The 19,034-nt window shown below is 39.8% G+C and overlaps 1 protein-coding gene and 1 long non-coding RNA gene across 3 annotated transcripts; one reads left to right on the top strand and one right to left on the bottom strand.

Annotated features, from left to right (window-relative positions):
* Nucleotides 1-845: 845 nt before the first annotated feature.
* LOC111855492 (uncharacterized) lies at nt 846-8,664 on the bottom strand. 2 transcript variants are annotated; one of them, XR_002840906.2, is made up of 3 exons: nt 8,404-8,664; nt 8,041-8,146; nt 846-1,196 (listed from the first exon to the last, which is right to left on the bottom strand). It is a non-coding gene; the product is annotated as an uncharacterized lncRNA (long non-coding RNA). The 2 variants fall into 2 exon arrangements; XR_011993611.1 differs by having other exon boundaries at nt 8,041-8,664.
* Nucleotides 8,665-9,095: 431 nt separating this feature from the next.
* Nucleotides 9,096-11,725, top strand: LOC111855491 (POU domain, class 3, transcription factor 4). The gene has a single exon (XM_023834544.2). The coding sequence runs from the start codon at nt 9,221-9,223 to the stop codon at nt 10,307-10,309; it is 1,089 nt and encodes a 362-aa protein (XP_023690312.1). The 5' UTR covers nt 9,096-9,220; the 3' UTR covers nt 10,310-11,725.
* Nucleotides 11,726-19,034: the final 7,309 nt, after the last annotated feature.

The raw sequence follows: 19,034 nt of genomic DNA, 5'->3' as shown, positions 1-19,034 counted from the left end.
AACAAGAACAAGAAAAGACTATATTTATATATCTAAGTTATATAGCTGACATTTTTTATAAAGTGTTTACTTAGGTTCAAAATCTGTATTCTGGGAATAAGGGTGCCACTTAAATGTTCGTATTTCATAAAGGCTTTGTGAGGGTGTGTGTGTGTGCGTGTAAGACTAGTACCACAGGAAACATGAGAGTTTAGCAGTGAATCAGGTGGTATCCATCACACTGAGTGTCACGGAGTCGTAGTGCAGACGCACCTCTGCCACTGGGTGCGGAGAACATACCAGAACAGTGCTGTGATAGAAATTCGATGAGGCCGCACAACTTCGCCGCGATGAAGGCCCAGCGTTCCCCGGAAGATTCTGGCTTGCTTGCCGTGAGCCCAGAGGCACATCGAAATGCCGCACATCTTACCAGACAGTATGGTCATAAGCCTTATTAAACCGTTGCCAAAGAACTTATTTATCTAATCTGCTCAATTTGCTTTACTATGTCCCAAAAGTCTTAGGAATCCAGTTATACAAAATTGCAATTTCAACTTAATCTGGTTAAACAAGCTAAAACAACGGGAGCCGGGACATCACCAACGGAATGAATCGCTTCCATAAACAAGACAGCTAAATGTTTTATCCGTCCGGTGCGTCTACCTGAAAATGAAATAAAACCCACCATGAAGTTTTTTATAATCTTTAGCGGGTCTCCTAAAGTGCGACCGGCTGGATGCAGCTCATCATTTTGTTTATTTTGTCGTTATTTAACGTTTCGGTTCACGTTCGAAGGTCATGCAGTGGCGCACACTCAGCCCTCACTCAGTGAATTTCAATATTAAACAGATGAGTCACACCAGTGGTTATGGAAAACAAGGTAGCTTTAATGGTGGCATTCAAGTCCCCATCCCCCCTTGTCACCGCCCCCCCCCACACACACACACACACACCCACTTGGCCTTGAGTCCAGGTTTGGGATCCTGGTATTGTCGGAAGGGTCCAGTGGAGAGTGTTTGGAAAGGTGGATCTGTTACAGGGAGCCCCCTCTACAGGTCAGCATCCATTGTGAATGTTGTGGGGGGGGGGGGGGGGGGGTGTGTGGATGGGTGCCCATGAAGAGTCCGTTTGAAGTTAGAGAGATCGTACTGGGATGCGGCGTTGTGAAGGACATCGCTGACTCCAAGGCTCGGGGCAGAACAGGACGGCCGACCCACCTTTCCAAAAGAGACATTTGTTAGCAAACCCAGTTTAAAGACAGAAACTGCTAATTAAAAAGCTCGAAAGTATATAAGGACAGGTGGATCAATCAGGGAGGAGGGGGGGGCCATGCTGGACGAGGCCGAGGGTGTGGATCCGTTTCTGACAGTACTGTAAAAATGTTTTGGGGGAGCATTTTAATTTCTAATGAGGTTCAAAGCGCCAACAAAAGCCTGCAAATAGGAAGCTGTTAGAAAATGTAACAAATGTAACAAATACTGAGAAACCAGCAAGGTCCGCTAGGCCATGCTTTTGCCACTCATTCCAGCTTTATTAACAATGAAAAATCGAGGTAGTCTGCAGCTTATTTACCGGCCACGATGTTGTACAAATTTGCTGCTAATTTTAAGCATAAAATGTCCATTATCTCGCATTACACCCTGCATACATGTACCGATCTGTGTAGGCGGTATGAATACTCCATTGGTTATTTATGCTACGAACGTTATCATCAGAGCAACAAGTATGTTAATAGAACTGTCAGCAAGGCGAACAACGCATTATTAAGGTTGTCACTTAAAAATGTCTGTATTTTACGTACTAATCGTTTTAGGATTGCTCCACATTATTCTCCGCACATATAGGAGGAATATAACGGTAATCAGATGGCAGGGATGACACCAGCGCAAGGATGACGCATTTTAGGAAGTAACAGGAAATCTTTTCGATTTGTTTATAGAAGATCGTGTTCCACAATATTATCTTCAAGCACTTTTTGGTGTAATATGTTCAAAAGTACAAATGATTATTTAATTAGATTTAATTCTTTGGGGGGCAAAGGGTAGATTCGAGCGTTGTTTCAATATCCTCTATTTATAGATCAAATCATTTCGGTTACAGTCGCAATAAAATAATGTCTTGCCACTTTCTGCATGCATTAATACCACGTGCACTGAGAAGTGCGCACATGCTAATATAAGTATTATTTAGGTGGCAATACTTTCTTAGTAACACAACATGCTATTTGCAGTTTTTATAGCGCGGCGTGAGAATTTAACTTGAAATTGATGTTAATGTTGACGACAAGGCTCTCGTCGCATTTTCACTCCATTTGGGTGCAAACGACGGTAAATATTTCAGTAGTGAGAGCTGGTATTTGTGTCTGTGTTTTCACCTGATTATTCTGACTCTGAGACGGTTCATACCCCTCGAAAAGCACCTCGGGGCGTTTATGTATCATTCACCTCCATCTCTCTGGCGCACGGAAACTGTGCCTTCGACTCTATTTATAAGCAAACTCACAAATTATTAGGAATACTTTTGGAAATGTAATAAACGCAAAGAGACCCTTCGCGGCTGCTGTAATTTGTATTTAAACAATTTCGGTAAAATGTGTGTGATGCAGCTTATTTTTTCCCTCATACGCACAACTTGAATTATTAGCATCATAAGCATTATTAATATTAGTGCGGCTGTTGTTGTTTTTGCGGTTTATAATCAAGTTTATGACCCAGTCAACACTGTTCTGAGGAATGATCTCACACTAATAGCCTACGGATGAAGGCTATATTGCATACCTTTTTTCCATATTGGTCTCAGCCACGCGATGACACCGTGGAGGAGAGAAACTCACCCTTGGTTTGTCGCTTATGTGTCACCATGCCGCAAACGTGAAACATTGCCCCATATAAACTGTTTTTTTTTCCAGTCTTGTCTACTTACCTATCTCTATACCTGCCTTTAGATGTTACAGGTTGGCCGGCTAATTTGTCTTCTTCTAAGCAGTTTGTGAAAAAGGTTTCATTTTTATATATTGAAAAAAAAGTCTCGCATGTTTTTTGTCATCGTTTTGGAGTTGTCCCAGAAAGGAATGGTACTCCTGCGTGAGTTTTAATTGGCTCAGAAAACGAAATTGAATCGAAGTTCATTATATACGAAATGCACTTACAGGTTCATGCAAGTTTATTTTCCTGTGCTTTTGTGTCGCAGTAAAGTATAGGGTATGAATTAATGTGTCCTTGTGCACGTTATCTTATTTTTTTACATTTTCTTGAAGAAAACAATCCATTTATTTAGATAATCTGTTCGTAGTGAAGGAAGTAATAGTTACTTACGTACATTCGATATACTGTAAAAACAAATGAGTAATGGGACACGAGAGTAGAAAGTTGGAGAGTATGAATCGAACTGCAATGTTAGTATATAAGTATAAATAGGATTAAATACACAACAGCACCGCTGCATTTTCTTAAAAATTGAAGAATTTGTTAATTAAATATTTTGTAAGGGCGAGAACTGCATTTTTTCATTTCATATGAAAACAAGGAATCAAGGCACATAAAGTTTGTAATGGATATTTTAGTAGAGGTGACAAGAACATCAGAGTAACGACATTAAAAGCGGCATCTCAGGGAACAATTAACCAACTCACAGCTTATTTTAAATATAAGATTCCTGCTATTTTCCCATGACTTGAGGTAACAGATGATACATAAATATTAGTTTTTCGTTTCATTTCCGGTTAGTCTTTGACAGGCGAGTTAAACGTGGGAAGGAATGAAGAAGTCAGATCACATCACATTATTACACTTTCTACTTACTAGGTTAAAATAAAAAGCAGAGAAAGTGGATTAATGCATTGAAAAGCCGGTATAACACACTTTTTTGTTGTACATACACACACACACACACACACACACACACACACATAGCAACCTGCAGAACTGTCTTGCACACCTGTTTAGTTGTTTTTCAAAACACGTCTTCGTTTACAGCAAAAGCATAATAACCTTTATTGTACAACTGTACTGTATTCGAAGGACGGAGATGCGGTTATAACGAATTAACTTCTTAAAGTAAGATTATACTGTACAAGCCAATAGCTTGTTCTTACTAAATCCAAAACATTAAAATATTAATACTAATGAGCGGAAAAGCGCCGGTGTGCCGTAAACAGTAAAGAAGTCTTATATATTATTGCAATTACAATACACTGAATGCCGTTGGGACCCTAATTAAATAACTGGTTATTGGAAATGGGGCTATTTATGGGCAAAATGAATACTTAACAGTTTAAAAAACAGAAATGAAAAACCTGAAAACTCTGATGTTAATTTACCTTAAATATGAACGCAGAACGTCATGGATTCAAATAACAGAAGAAGTCTCTATGGAATTCATCTAAGAATAGCCATTATTCGTGAATGGTAATACGGACATTATATTAAAACAGATGCGTTTACATGCTTAAAAAAACTCAAAACACAGACTAAATAATCTATGAAGTCGGATAAGTCAAGCAGTATGGCATGGTGGTATGTGTCTGTCTTTAAATCGGACGTTGTATCTGGGGATGGACTAGGGCAGCAGCAGCAGATCAATGTGCGGACGCTGAACTTTCTTTAGGTCGAGGATCAAACAATGCACTGTCTGACGCACGGTTTCCACTTAGCGTCCAAGGAAACAGGGCTTCAAGCAGTCACATACTGTTATGGCCCGTATTTTACAGCACCGCACTAATAGAAAGCGATGCCTTTAGCAACGCTTAGAAAGCAAGAAAGTACGACAGTAACGACGATAACAGTAACAGCAAAATGAGTATAATGGTTTTTTTTTTCTTCAAATTTGTTATAATAAATCAGGCGTGTTTTAAAGTAGATAGGCCTACAAAAAAACCTAATGAATACCAGATAATAATAATATTAATAGTACGACTACTAATAATAAGAAGAATAACATTATTATTATTATTATTATTATTATTATTATGTTTACACGTGTGTCCTATATTTACACAGAATAAACTTTCAGCGAGGTGCAGGTTTAATAAAATGTCTGTTAATTCATACGCGTTTTTCCTCTTTTGTTTATGATAGACCAGCGTCTTGGTAAGCTGGCTCCGGGACTGTCACAGCTCACCCCAGTTTGTGTCCTACATCCTCTTTACTTTGGCGTTACTAATGCATTTCTTCCACTGTGGTCTCCCTGCCAAAACTGCCCTGAGGTCCCATTTCATTGGGGGCAAAATCACCATCACTCTTACGTTCTCTTCTATTGTGCGTATCTGTATAGAGGCACAAGGAGCGTTTAACTGCATAGAGTATGTTACGGGAATATTATAAACACTGGAGTGTCCTCCGTACCGAGCAGAAAGCAATGTAAGGTTCATTAAATCGACCAAGGTTTCCCGTTGCTTTCACTCATTCTCGCAATGCACCGCGATACGTGCCTGAAAGATTTTAGATACTAAACTCAAAATATTAATGGGACTATACAGCCTGACAACGGGATGATGTTAGATTTGTTTTCATTTGCCGTTAGTATGCTAAATAATATTGCAGTTCCCCCATAATTAATTAGAATTTCCTTTATTATTGCACCGATAAGCAGTTATATATAATTATCTTTTTCAGAATTGTAAATAAATAAATAGATGATATATATTTCCATGCAATCCAAATCAGAATAAGCGAGTAGAAGATGGATGGATATTATGTATTTGTGTAGGCCTGTATTTGTAAATAACTTTTATTGACGTCCGATTGATGTTTAACGTCATGATTAGTGTTTCATTGCTAAGCAAGTACAACTAAAATTACAGCCATTTGGAATATAACGTTACAGAGGCCTTTTTAAACTATACGTTTGTCTCAATATTATATAAACCCTATGATATTCGTTTTCTATGTTAATATAAATGCAATAAACGAGATAACCTTCATAACAAAATTAAATAACCCATAGATGTATACTTAGTACGTAATATGTGAGCGAGACGTGATTAATTTCAGAACAGGGTAATCTTTGCGCTCTAGCTTTTATTGCAAAATGCAGCAGTTGCTTCGCTGTTGAAAATGGTAAAAGCACCGAAAACGTGCAAACTTCTCAGCCTTAAACGTCGCAGTGTTGTATTTACAACATAGCGGGCCACAGGAATTGTTTAGTAAGGGATGGGGGGTGGGGTGGGGGGACCAGTCAGCGGTAGCTTAAGAAGGTGACTGGGATGTTGAAGAGGTCATGACACGCGGGTGACAGTTCCTGCGCGGAGCCTGATATTGTATTCAGTACACAAGTCTGGTTCGCCTTTATGTATCTAAAAAGGCAAGTGCGGCACAGCTTCTGTCGTAAATAGTCCAGAAATAAAACGTGCTCATTTATTTTTGTACTTAGTCCAAACTCAGGAGTTTAAAATACAAAATTAGGAGCTATATTATATTTGTATATTTGCATTTTGAAAATATTTACTTATATTTGTTAGAAATGTATTATTGGTTTTAGCGGTATAAATGAATATTCCTTTAAACAGAGATAAAAGGGTACAGTTTCGCTCCCGCCCGGTATGGGTAGTTTTATTCAAGCGTTTTTGGACCGAACTTCTGTATATTGAAATAATCACACTGAATCTTACTTTTGAATAAGACAAGCAACACAATATGCGTCAAAACAAAGAGAAAAATGAACCGATGGAAAGTTTTTTTGCCCGGAATATTTAACTACAACAATGTTAAAGTTGCCTGAAACTACTTTACGTTTATAAACATTTACAAGGCCCTTAAGCAGCGTGTCAAATATATTCTGTTCATCGCAATTATGCCACATCAATGATAGATGTGCTCTACTTATAAGTATGAGAGCAAATGGGTGGGGGGAAAGAAGGCGCCAAGTAAAATAGCCTACTTTTAATTTTTGATTTTTGTTAATTTGTTATCATCATTTTAATTACAGATTTTAATACGAGACGTTATGGACATTTCGGCGAGTTCGGAGAAGTGTCAAAACCCCAGTTTGTTGTAACAGTAGCTTCGGATAGTCTTATTTTCACCAGCGTATACAACGGGCCCTCTTTTGAATGAGGCTCTTTATTACGCTCGGGACGGGGATTTGTGGCCGCGGCCACCTTTTATTTCACTCTCTATGGAAACCCGGATCGCGCGAAGAAAAATGTGGGTCTGAATAAAGAGAATCGGCACAAGGAACGGCTTGAGAGCAGCATCTGTTACACTTGGAAACTTAAACTATCGAGAGAGAAGCACAGCGGCAGCCCCCTCTGCTCTCCCACCATTGCGCTGCTTTGGATTTTCACAAACCAGTCGGCTTTTGTGCAACGGGGGAACAAATAATAATAATAATTCTATCCATTCTATCTGAAACTAAACCTGTCAAACTTTATTTAATATTGAACCTTGAGCCAATTCTTCAAAAGGTCGGTAACGAGATTTCAGACTGCACCTTACTAATCTGCTAAATTAGCCTATTCAGAATAAACAGATCATAAAATTGAGAACGACTCCATTCGCTTTTGAAAATTTCACCGCATCATTCAATGTGGCATATATAAAAATATGATGTTAAGACGAAGTGTCAATATTCCATTTTTATATTAGTAACGTCACCGTTTCGGATAAAGCTTCGCTGGCAGACAATGCAAACAGCGCCTGGCATGTTTCATCTGTATTGATAAACTGAAAGCGATACGGCACACTAAGATTTCAAATGATATTCATTTAACATTTACGGCGAATTAATGTTTTTATTGCTATTTGACTCAGACTTCTTTTGAAATATGTAGTTATTGTCCAATAGTCGACTTCAATGCCCTAATTCGCATATAAGAATAATGTAATCATATTCTCGGGTTACGGTAGGACTGATAATCAATATTCAGCATGTAATTATTATCATTATTATAATTATCATTATTTAAGATAAAACACCCATAACCCACTATTACTGTCAATGTTTACATAGCATCTGGAATGCGTCGGTGCCCGGTTTTCCAGCAGACCTCAGATGAACTTTAACTCGCAAAGTAAATGCAGTAAATAACTTACGCTTTCTTAATATCACAGTAAGAGCGCTCACCTGTTCTCGCCTGAGCTTCCTCACAATTCGCTTCTGATCACTCTCCTTTAGAGAAACTGCAGTCTTTAATGAGTTTCTGCTGGCGGCTGGCCTTCTTTTATTTCTGCTAAATGTATGAAAATGTATGCAAATTTAAATCAAGCTTAACCTGGGAGCTCTTGCAATATATTTAATGGAATTTCAAACCAATAAGGGGACTCTGATGTAGTCTTCTAATGGCAAATATAATTACGCAGCTAGGTAACCTGTAAAATATGCGGAGCGGTCTTTTTTCAACTTTGTGAAGACCTGTCTAGATTCTTAAAGAACTACCAGCAAGTTTGCACAATATATACACGACTCACAAAAAAACTGTTTGCTTACCAGTCCTATGTAGAGGTTTTTATGCATTAACGGCAAAAGAAACGCAATAGACCAACCGTTACTTTCCACGCAGAATCAGTGCATGTGAAACATAAAACTTTTCCTCATTACAATTTAGGGATATCGATTTTGAATATAGTTGTATGTCTTGGGTTTGGCCTTGCTATATTTAGCCTGTTTAAAATCATTATGCGGTCAGCTAGTGACTTATTTTAGTTTTAGTCTGAAAACAAAAGCATATACTTAGTCACTCTTCTTTTTGGATCTTTTAAAAATAGCGGTGACGTTTCCAATAAAACTCACCAAGCTTAATGAACTGCATTTATAGTGTAACACCTCGAAGGAATGCAGCTATGCGTTCTGTATTTGGGAATTTTCCCGTGGGGTTCTCGAAAGTCATCAGGATGTCTCACATAACCAATAGCAACCGGACGGGATTTCATGCCCTTTTGGGCGGGGAAAACACCAATAGTAATAACCGAGGCTTAAATAAGTTAGGAAATAGTTAATAAGATCTGTGAAGCACGGACAGTCAATTACACAGCGGTACCCAATAGAGCCCGCAGACTTAGTCACTTCCTGTTTTGTGTCAGTTTTCTCTTCAAGCTCCCGCAAACCCAATTTGATAGACCAGAAACAGCCTCCCGCTTCGCCATTGGCTGAAACTGGAGCTAGCTCGCTCGAGCAGCGCTCCGATTGGAGCAGCGGCCTGCCAATTATTAACTGCTTGCTGATTTGGCTCCCTAGCCTGGTAGATGTCAAAGGCTGAAGCTGTTCCCTTTGCCACATTATAACTAGTAGGGGATCTACAGTAAGCATGGCCACAGCTGCCTCGAATCCCTACAGCATTATCAGTTCCAACTCTATGGTTCATGCAGACTCCTCGGTCATGCAACAAGGGAGCCCTTTCAGGAATCATCAGAAACTTCTCCAAAGTGAATACCTACAGGGAGTCCCGAGCAATGGACACCCTCTTGGGCACCAGTGGGTGACCAGTTTATCCGAGGGAAGCCCATGGTCGACCTCTTTAGCGACCAGTCCTCTGGAGCAGCAGGACGTGAAACCGGGACGGGAAGACCTCCAACTCGGGGCGATCATTCATCACAGATCCCCTCATGTCGCCCATCACTCGCCCCATACAAATCATCCAGGTGCATGGGGGACACCAGTGTCTCATAACTCATCTATAAACACCGGTGGACAGCCTATCAACATCTATTCGCAGCCTGGCTTTACAGTCAATGGCATGTTGGAGCACGGAGGTCTAACGCCACCCCCGAACTCAGCGCAGACCCAGAGCTTACATCCAGGGCTGAGAGACACCCCGGACCACGCCGACATCGGGGCGCACCACTGCCACGACCACTCCGATGAGGAAACTCCGACCTCGGACGAGCTGGAACAGTTTGCCAAACAGTTCAAACAAAGAAGGATCAAACTGGGCTTTACGCAGGCAGATGTCGGACTCGCGCTGGGGACTTTGTACGGCAATGTCTTCTCGCAGACGACCATCTGCAGGTTCGAGGCGTTGCAGCTCAGCTTCAAGAATATGTGCAAACTGAAGCCCTTGTTAAACAAGTGGTTAGAGGAGGCAGACTCCTCTACGGGCAGCCCCAGTAGCATTGATAAAATTGCAGCGCAGGGGAGGAAAAGGAAGAAAAGGACCTCCATTGAGGTGAGCGTCAAAGGGGTGCTGGAGACCCACTTTCTTAAATGTCCTAAACCAGCCGCTCAGGAGATATCCTCTTTGGCAGACAGCCTACAGCTAGAGAAGGAGGTGGTTCGTGTCTGGTTTTGTAACAGAAGACAAAAGGAAAAAAGAATGACTCCGCCAGGAGAGCAGCAACAGCACGAGCTGTATTCTCACAACGTCAATACGGACAACTCATCGTGCCACGATCTCTGACCAAGGAACCGGGATCCACCCTGCGAGACTCCAATACCGAATGGAAATCTAGTGGCTTTTTAAATTATGGGTCTTCTTTTTTTCCCACGTATTCCCTCTTTCTGGTTGTGTGACGATGACAAATTACTAGAGGCACCGAGAAAGAAAACAAGTACAAAAAGTTTCATTGTTTTTTCTTTTTGTCTCAAGCATTTTCAGCAATACGTCAAGGCAATCCGGTGTTTATTTCCATCTCGGCGGAACCCTTTTATTGCCTACGTTTAATTTTATTTTTTTTAATTTTATTTGACCATTATTACTCTTTTTACAGCAAGGATATAAACACAAAATCGTGCCTATTAATAACCTTCCAGCGCCTTGGTTATATATAAATATAAATATATATATATAATTTCTCGAAAATATTTTGTAATATTTTATTTTGTGAGTGTGTTGCTTGGCTATTTGATTCGATAAGGTGTTTTACTGTATTTACACGACAGCTAAACCGTCCAGCAGCATGGGATACTAAGGCAAAGAATGCTGTTTATTTATTTATTGGCTTTGAAACGGACTTTACGTGCCAACGGTTTCAAAAATCATATATATATATATATATGCTTTATAGCAATAGATCACTTAGGTAGCCATTTTAAGGAACTTTGTGAAATGCCTATTCTCAACAGTAAGACACCTTAGTGGCGGAACTCAAGGCTTCCTTTAAACCCGATAGTTCTGTCTCAGCTGTTCTGCGCCAGCATTTTCTCGTTTTCATTTCGAGCAATGAAAACCTGTGTCTGTCACATGAAGTTTTCATGATTATATTCTAGGTCTAAAGCAGCGATGCGAATCCAACACTCCACGAACAATTATTCAAGCCCAAACTTACTTTCCAAAAAGAATATATATACTGTGTTTTGAAATGCAACGCAGAGGTGTATGTGCAGTATTTTATGGTTCTTTGTGTAACCGCGAAAATTGGATTTTAGTCATATCCTCGACCATATTACTGTGCTAAATACTGGCCGTTAAACTAGAACCGTAAGATCCTCGCCAGTCTAAAAGCGTTGTGGCACATTACGGCATCATTTTATTGTACACGCTGAATATCTAAACTTTTATAATCTTCAATGCTCCAGTTATTGATTTATGTCTTTAATATTTCTTCAAATATTTGCTATTGTACAGTTTTGTATAATACGACCTTTTTGAAGTCATTAATTTAAACAAATACCTTTTAGTTTATTCATGCACCTAGTGCTGTAAAAAAAAAACAATATTTTCATTAAAAGTCGACGTTTTCAGCAGTTTTATTCCAAATATGATGGAAGTTCAAGCGATTATTTATTTTGAGTATAAACCTTGTATTATGTTTTCAAACAAACTGTAAAACCGTTATTAAAATGTATGTTGGAATAAAAACACTTGTTGTTACAATTTTGGTGTCAATCTTTAGATAAGGACCTATAGGTAATATATTTTATGTTAACTGCTATTTGGAAATGCTATTTCACGGTTTCAAAAGCGAGGGGCTGTTAAACATGAACAAGAGCGTTTAGCGCACACTCGTTAATATTTACCCATAGCCTACAATGCACAGACGCAGGCGGGTATGAGAAATGTGTGTTGCTCGTTTTCGAGAAATTTGCTGATTATAAAAGCAGGCGTTTGAAAAAATGAGTTATTTCAGACTACACGTTTAGACCCAGTGCCAATTTTCAACTTTCGTGGTGACTACAGTAATACGAATAATAATAATAATAATAATAATAATAATAATAATAATAATAATAAGTGATTTATTGAATTTCAAGAATGCACATTAATTTGTAATTATTGTTCAGATACCAACAAACAACTATATTGGTCAGTTTGCAGTAATGTAAACCGTACACGGATGCATAGAAATGTAGCTGCAGTGTCTTTTTTATGCACGTACTTCCATTGTAAACAAGGCATAGAGTATTGCTTAGTGCGTGCAGGCATATACTGCGCTTAAGTCAGGTTACCAACTTTTCTGCAGAAACCCCACTTTTCAGCAGCAAATGTTTTAAATGTTTCTGGCTTATCTGAGGTATCTAAGGTTTTCTCTTCTGAGTACATGCATATAATAATAATAATTATTATTATTATTAATAATAATAATATCCGCGGTGGTGATCGTATGTATTTATATGTATGTATGTATTTTCCTGGACAGTTTTATTTGCTTTTCACGGCAGTAACGGCAGAACCAGGCCTACTGAAATCGCTGTATAACGGGCGAGCGTAATGCCGGGGTGACCTTTCGCAAAGCCGCGATACTTCACACATCGGGCCGTTGACCGTCACGCTAGACACTTAAATACCTACATCTTTATGTTACGTAGGCCACATTCGATATGCAGGCCCGATTTCCCAGTATTAAAGGCCTATAACAACGCCATATGTCGGATGTGTGTGTTGTAGACAGTACTCGCACGTATTCTTATAAAAACTGTATAGGCCTACTCATTTAAAATACTATCTCGTTAGCCCAGTCTCGGAGGTATCCGGGAAGACTATCGGCTCGAGGTCATTGGTCAAGGGCACGGTACAAACTTAAAAATACAGATGTTGTCGCTTGATTCGACGATCTTGTTTATGAAGAGAACATCCAGACGGCACATTCTGTGGGCGAAAATATTCTAAATTACAACAAATTAAATTAAAATGAATTGCAAACATATGAATGCCGCCTTTGAATAAGCAAAGATCAATCGTGAATATAAAACCGAAGGTGAAAAAACCCTTCTGAATAAGCACAATAAAACAACAAAATAGTACAACCAGAAACAACAATAACAAAATGATAACAACAAGAATAACACAATACTACTACTACTACTACTACTAATAATAATAATAATAATAATAATAATAATTATTATTATTATAATTATTATTCCGAAACATTTTATACAAAAACACCTAAAACGTTTAAAATGTTAGAGAAGCTTATTCAATCACCACCATTATAAAGCGCAGCAAAACAGTCACTGTAGAATTACTTGCGAAGTTAACATAGTCTGTAAATATAGAAAAACCCGGAAATGTTACAAATTGGTATCTTGTAGCTTGTTGTGAATTTACAGGATAGGATTTAATGAAATTGAAAACAAAAAAAAAATAATAATAAAACACAGGCGGTTGGAGACAACCATAGAGAGAGAGAGAGAGGGAGGGAGGGAGAGAGAGAGAGAGAGCGGAAGGAGTCTTGGCCTTGCCTGGAGATGTGAGCCCTGACTGGAATACTAATTCTGCTTGATGTATGCATTTCCTCGGTCTGCAACTTAACAGGCCTGTGAAGGCGACCGAGGACTAAAGCTGAAATATTGCAGCGAGTACCAACGAAAGATAAGGAAATTGATCAACCGCAACAATTAGATCTTAAACTCATCTTTCTCCTCGCACTTAACGTAGGAAAGTTCTAATTATAAACCGTTTCAAGTGTAAATTAATATCATACTACTGTATAATACTGTATAACGTGATACTTTCAACTATGAAATACTTCGAAACGTCAGACACAACTAATACGGGCACAACAATTAAACATAAATAGCACAATAATCAGCTTTGAAATTTTGAAATACATCAGTATAAATCACTGATTCGTTTATATCCGTGGAAAGACGACAAAATGTTTTATTTATTATTATTATTGTTGCCATTAACTAATATTACAGTCACTTGTCACATTTCACAGTTGCGGGCAGAGAGAAATAGATGAGATTTGTGTTTATTTATAATGTTCGTATAGGCCCGGTGGATTCAAAGTGCTCCTCGGGCAAAAAGACAGGTAGCGATAAGTAATGTGAAATCCACCACCGGCTAATTAACGACGCGGTAACTCATCTGCGCGGGGCCCTCGTACGCCTTAGCCTGCGACAATAAAACACGTAAGAAATAAACATTATTTACTTAAAGTTCTTTAGAAGAGATGCATCCTTTTCAGAGTTGACTGAGATGTTTTTTTTTTTTTGAATACGTGAGTAGAGAGGGATCAAAGCGACTGAGATTTTATATTGCTAAATACATTATTTTCAGCCGTTTCCATTTAAAATAAGATAGGAGCGGGGCAAAGCTCCGGTTGGGGAGGGCGCGTGAAGGAGCGCTTGAAAGAGAGGCAGTGAGCCAAAGTCAGCAGAAATAGCTTGCCTGTTCAACTTCAATTCCCCTAGCTTACTGTCTGCCACAGGGTGTCGCATCCTGACACACCTGACAATATCAATAAGTAGTTTCAGATTTCATAAACACCGTGAGGCGGTTTTTGACGCGGCTGGGGTGAACAGAGGGCTCCCATATTTCTGGGCTTAATTGCTGTGATACTTACAAAACGCTAAGGCCTAATTGAGATACAAACTTTTGTTTTCGGGGATTATATCGCTATTGTATTTCCCAAATACACGAGACACGGAGCTTTATATAAAACGTTTATATCATTAATCGCCTTTTCTCTGACAAAAAAAAAATAATCATAATTTCATCTGTGCAACGTATGTTAAAAATAATTACAACAAAAGTAAACGTAACACAGAGAGTCAAATCCAAGAAGGAAACATCTAAATACCAGTATTAAAACACACAATGCACAAAAGGTCACAGAAAACATATTTTCAAGTAAAAATTAATCAAAAGTCCAGCGGAAGTTAAGTTTTTTAGAGTAAAGACAATCTTCTATTTAGAAGCGGTTCTCTTGTGAGGACTTGACAGGTTTGGCATCCCTTTGCTTTTCTGCAGGTGACTTTTTCAGAGGATAACAGTTGGGTGCCTTTAGGAGGCTGTAGTCTGGAGAACGCGTCTTCTTCCCACAGTACTGGGCTGCTTGGAACATTCATATTGAAATATCAGGGGGAAAGGCTACATATTGTATCCAAATTTTAAATTCATGTTGTAATTAGGGTCGTACATATTCCGTTATATGTAGAAGTGAGCGTCATTGAAATGCGAGATTTATTTTGGTACCCATATTCCAGCGCACTTAAAATATTTCAGCGGCACACATTGCCCAGTGGACCGTATGAAAAAGTGCGGCCACGTCAAATTAGACGCCAAACCTTAGGTAATAGATGCGGGATTGTTCCAGACCTCCCAGGGGTCAGACAAATAACTCTCAAAGCGCCACAATGCCATGATTTCAACAGCTTGTTTCGCTTTATTTTGCTCACTTCTCCGCTCTATACCTTTCCTCCCGTGTTAAACACACGTGTCTGTTGCTCGGAAGAGACAACTCGTTGGTTGCACTGTCTTATTGCCAGAAACGGAATAAAAATAGTGATAATAAATGCAATAATCGGACTGCTGCATTTGAAGAATGCCTGGGATAGCGTGCTTGAGAGATGTGTTCTCCTCGAGGAAGGGAAAGGTAGGGAGGTATGGAGCGGGATCCCGATATGATTAATCGCATTTCCCAAATCAGTTCTGCATTCAGGACTCACACACGTCTGCTGCGCACACCCATGACACAACTTCCCCGCTCCGCCTTGACGAAAACAGCCGGCTTGTAAGTAGGAGCGTTTCACAGGGCTCAGCAGTGAAGCGGCGCGTGCTCCGTGGCCCAGCAATTACGCATCGGATGAACCGAACTTCAAGCTTTTCATAAACAGCCGTCATTCCGGCTGAAAACTGTTATGGTTCGTGAGCATAAATTATATCTGATGATTTAAAGAAATGAATCATTTTATTTTTGTTAGCACACACGCTGTTTTGAATAGAAGTTCTGAGACAGTTGTTAGTGTCCACAAAATACGACGTAGAATAAGAACCAAGGACCTTTAACCTGCTCCTAAAAGAATATAATAATTCACAAAAAACACTGCTTATTAATTTTTCCACCGCAGTTGTGGTTGTCAATTGGAAACCAAGAGCATTTCATGTTTGACCACTGTTACCTCGTATTTAACCAGTTTTACAAAAAAAAATTGTATTGCTATATTGTTTTATTGATGTATTATTTCCGTACTGGAATTTATGTGAGAGTAGACAGTCATTTTTTGAAGGTTTACACAAACTGCGATGTAGGCCAACAGTGCATTTTGGTTAGCTAGGACTATACGATGATTCATAGACCATGTAGGCCTACATAAACTGTATTTTTGTAACTGTAATTTTTATACGTAAGCATTGCGTAGATCATACAATTAACCTCGGTAAACTATTTATGTATATACTTAAATATGCATGGACGACCGCAATGAACCTCAAATGTATCAGAACAGGGAACCTTGGAGTTACAAACCCAATAACGATGCACTCGAAATGTTGTGTTGCCTTTTGTTGCGGTTCAGCTTGAAATTGTTCCGTTATCATTTATCATGCACAGGCCTGTGACAATAACGTTTTTAGGCTGCTATGTACAAAATGTGGTAGTAAGGGGATTTCTCTGGTCAGATAAACGCCACTGAGAGAAAAATGTTAAGATTCAAGAAAATGCGAAGTTGGTTCCTCTGTATGTCTTCCCGTGAGAATTATATAATAGTTTAACTTTCAAACAAGCGCAGTATCCCTGCATAAATACCATTTATACTTCTTGTCCTCATAAACTTTGTGCGTATCAGGAAAGGAACAAGCTGGCTTACTATTAACTGTTGTTAATATGTTGTTACTATTAAGCTATATATCTCTTTATCCAAAGTAACTTATGAAGGGCGTAAATCTCGACTTCATCTAGTCTGTTTAATATATTTTTTTTAAATGGGAGAAGAACTTCGTGCGATTTCAGTGGTACCTGGTATAACAGACTGATTCGCGGGACCCCAGAAAGCATGGTTGCAGGTCCCTAGTGGCTGAACTGCCTACCACCCATCACATCACGTGCAGGGACAAACCATTGACTTGTGGCCGATTATTATAAAGTAGAGCAAACTGGGACTGAGTGTGGCGAAGCACGAACCACCACTAGCGATGCACAGTTTTTTTATTGAGAATTACTCTTCATTTCGGACTGCCTTTTCCCAGCCTTGTATCTTCTGCTTCCGGCTCTGTAATACCTAGATAAAGCGATCACATTTACATGACCCCCCCCCCCATTCATTAGCGCAGAATGCTGCTGTTTTTTTTTTGTACAACATTGTCAGCGACTTGAGGAAGGTAATAATGAGTCAAAACCAGGGGATGAGGCTTGAAATCAAAAGATCAAACGTTGCGTTGTCGGTCGGTTCATTATTAATAATGAATATTCCTGAACCGATTTTCGTTGGGGGCCCAAGCCGTGTTAAGAAATGTGCACCCTTTTTGATTAGAGTTGATTGCTTTCTCAGTTAAACCACGCAGGGAAAGGACTAATTGTGAATGATCTAGGAAACAAAATCGTATAAAACCAGGCGGTGACCCTGCGCTAGTCCCACCAACGACGATCTGGTTCTGCAAACTGACAGGTGACCGGACCCTCGCGCTAAAACGGATAGGATAGAAGTCTCAGCTTTTTATTAGGAGGATTCCTGTAGGGTCTGGGAAACACGGGAAAAGTACAACGGAAATTAAAAAGCCATATTAAAGGAAAGGTTCAAACGACAATGATAATAGCCCACACTTAAGTACTGCGTTTAGTCCCCACTTAGTGTCTGACAAGCACCTAATATATGAGAGAACTGAGAAAATTCACTACAGAGGAAGAAATCTTTTCTAAGTAAATGACTACCTCAATGATATCTTCATTTGAAACAGTGGGCTGATCAGTCTCTGTCCTATATGTTCCACATTAACTCATTATCTATGCTACTCAGTCCATTAATTCTGCTGGTTTTATTAGTCAAGTGTTGTGCCTGCGTCTGTACCAATGACAAGCATTTCCAAAAGCTAATCTGACAGCTAATGACTTCATTAAGTGCGGCACACTAATTGGCTTACTACAGGGGCACGCCGTTAATTGGAATAAATAAATTCACACCTGAGCATGGCTTCACCCCAGCCACGAGGTATGACGCTAATAACAATAAGATAGCGACACAGGGGTCTCCGCCAGTTTAGCGCGTTTGGGAGGAAATTGAATAAATACGGAAGGAGGAAAAAACGGGGGGAAAAATAAACAGATCGACAAGCCAGTGTTTGAATGGAAGGAAAGACGTGAGGGGAGGCGGGGTAATTAATGTTATGGGTCCCAAAACAAAGAATTGTGTGGCAATGTGATTTGCGGTGTTTACTGTCTTCGCAGGAACGGTATCAGCGCCATTGCACGCGCTCACTGATCTGAACTGAAAAGGGGAGGACTGGAGGAGGAGGAGGTGGTGTAGAGGGTGTATCAGACAGCTTCACGTCAGCGTGGGATGTGGAGCCGTCTCCAGCTGTCGCAGTGCCTGTGTGTGGGGAGGGCCAAAGGGAGGGACGAGAGAAGGAGAGGAGAAACAGGCATGGTTGGTGGGGGGCATTCGGGTGAACACCACGTGGGGAGGGTTCCAAAGGTGCAAAGGCGCCGGCACGTGGGCGTGGTCCTCGCTCCACCCGCGTGGATTCCTTGTTCTGCAGCGACACTCCTTCCCTTCATCACCCCTCGAGCCATGGTCACATGGTACAAACCAAACGTCAGAACCTATGGGGAGACTTACACTAGCTGTAGGAGAACCCAATTCTGATTTTATATATAATTTAAGGAGAAAACTGAGTGATCTTGACATGGAACTGGCCCAGATGCAGATGCATAAAAACAAACACAGTAAGCCCGTTCTTCTTAGCCATCCTACGTCCATATTCCACACATTTGCAAACACCTGCTCCCTCCTACAATGGC

This window comes from Paramormyrops kingsleyae, chromosome 10, assembly GCF_048594095.1.
Source record: "Paramormyrops kingsleyae isolate MSU_618 chromosome 10, PKINGS_0.4, whole genome shotgun sequence".
NCBI lineage: Eukaryota > Metazoa > Chordata > Actinopteri > Osteoglossiformes > Mormyridae > Paramormyrops > Paramormyrops kingsleyae.
Note: the sequence above shows the minus strand (reverse complement) of the source record. Positions and strands in the feature narration are given on the sequence as shown.

What these genes read in the sequence shown, in the direction of transcription:
- LOC111855491 (XM_023834544.2), top strand. Translation starts at nt 9,221, where the DNA reads ATGGCCACAGCTGCCTCGAATCCCTACAGCATTATCAGTTCCAACTCT.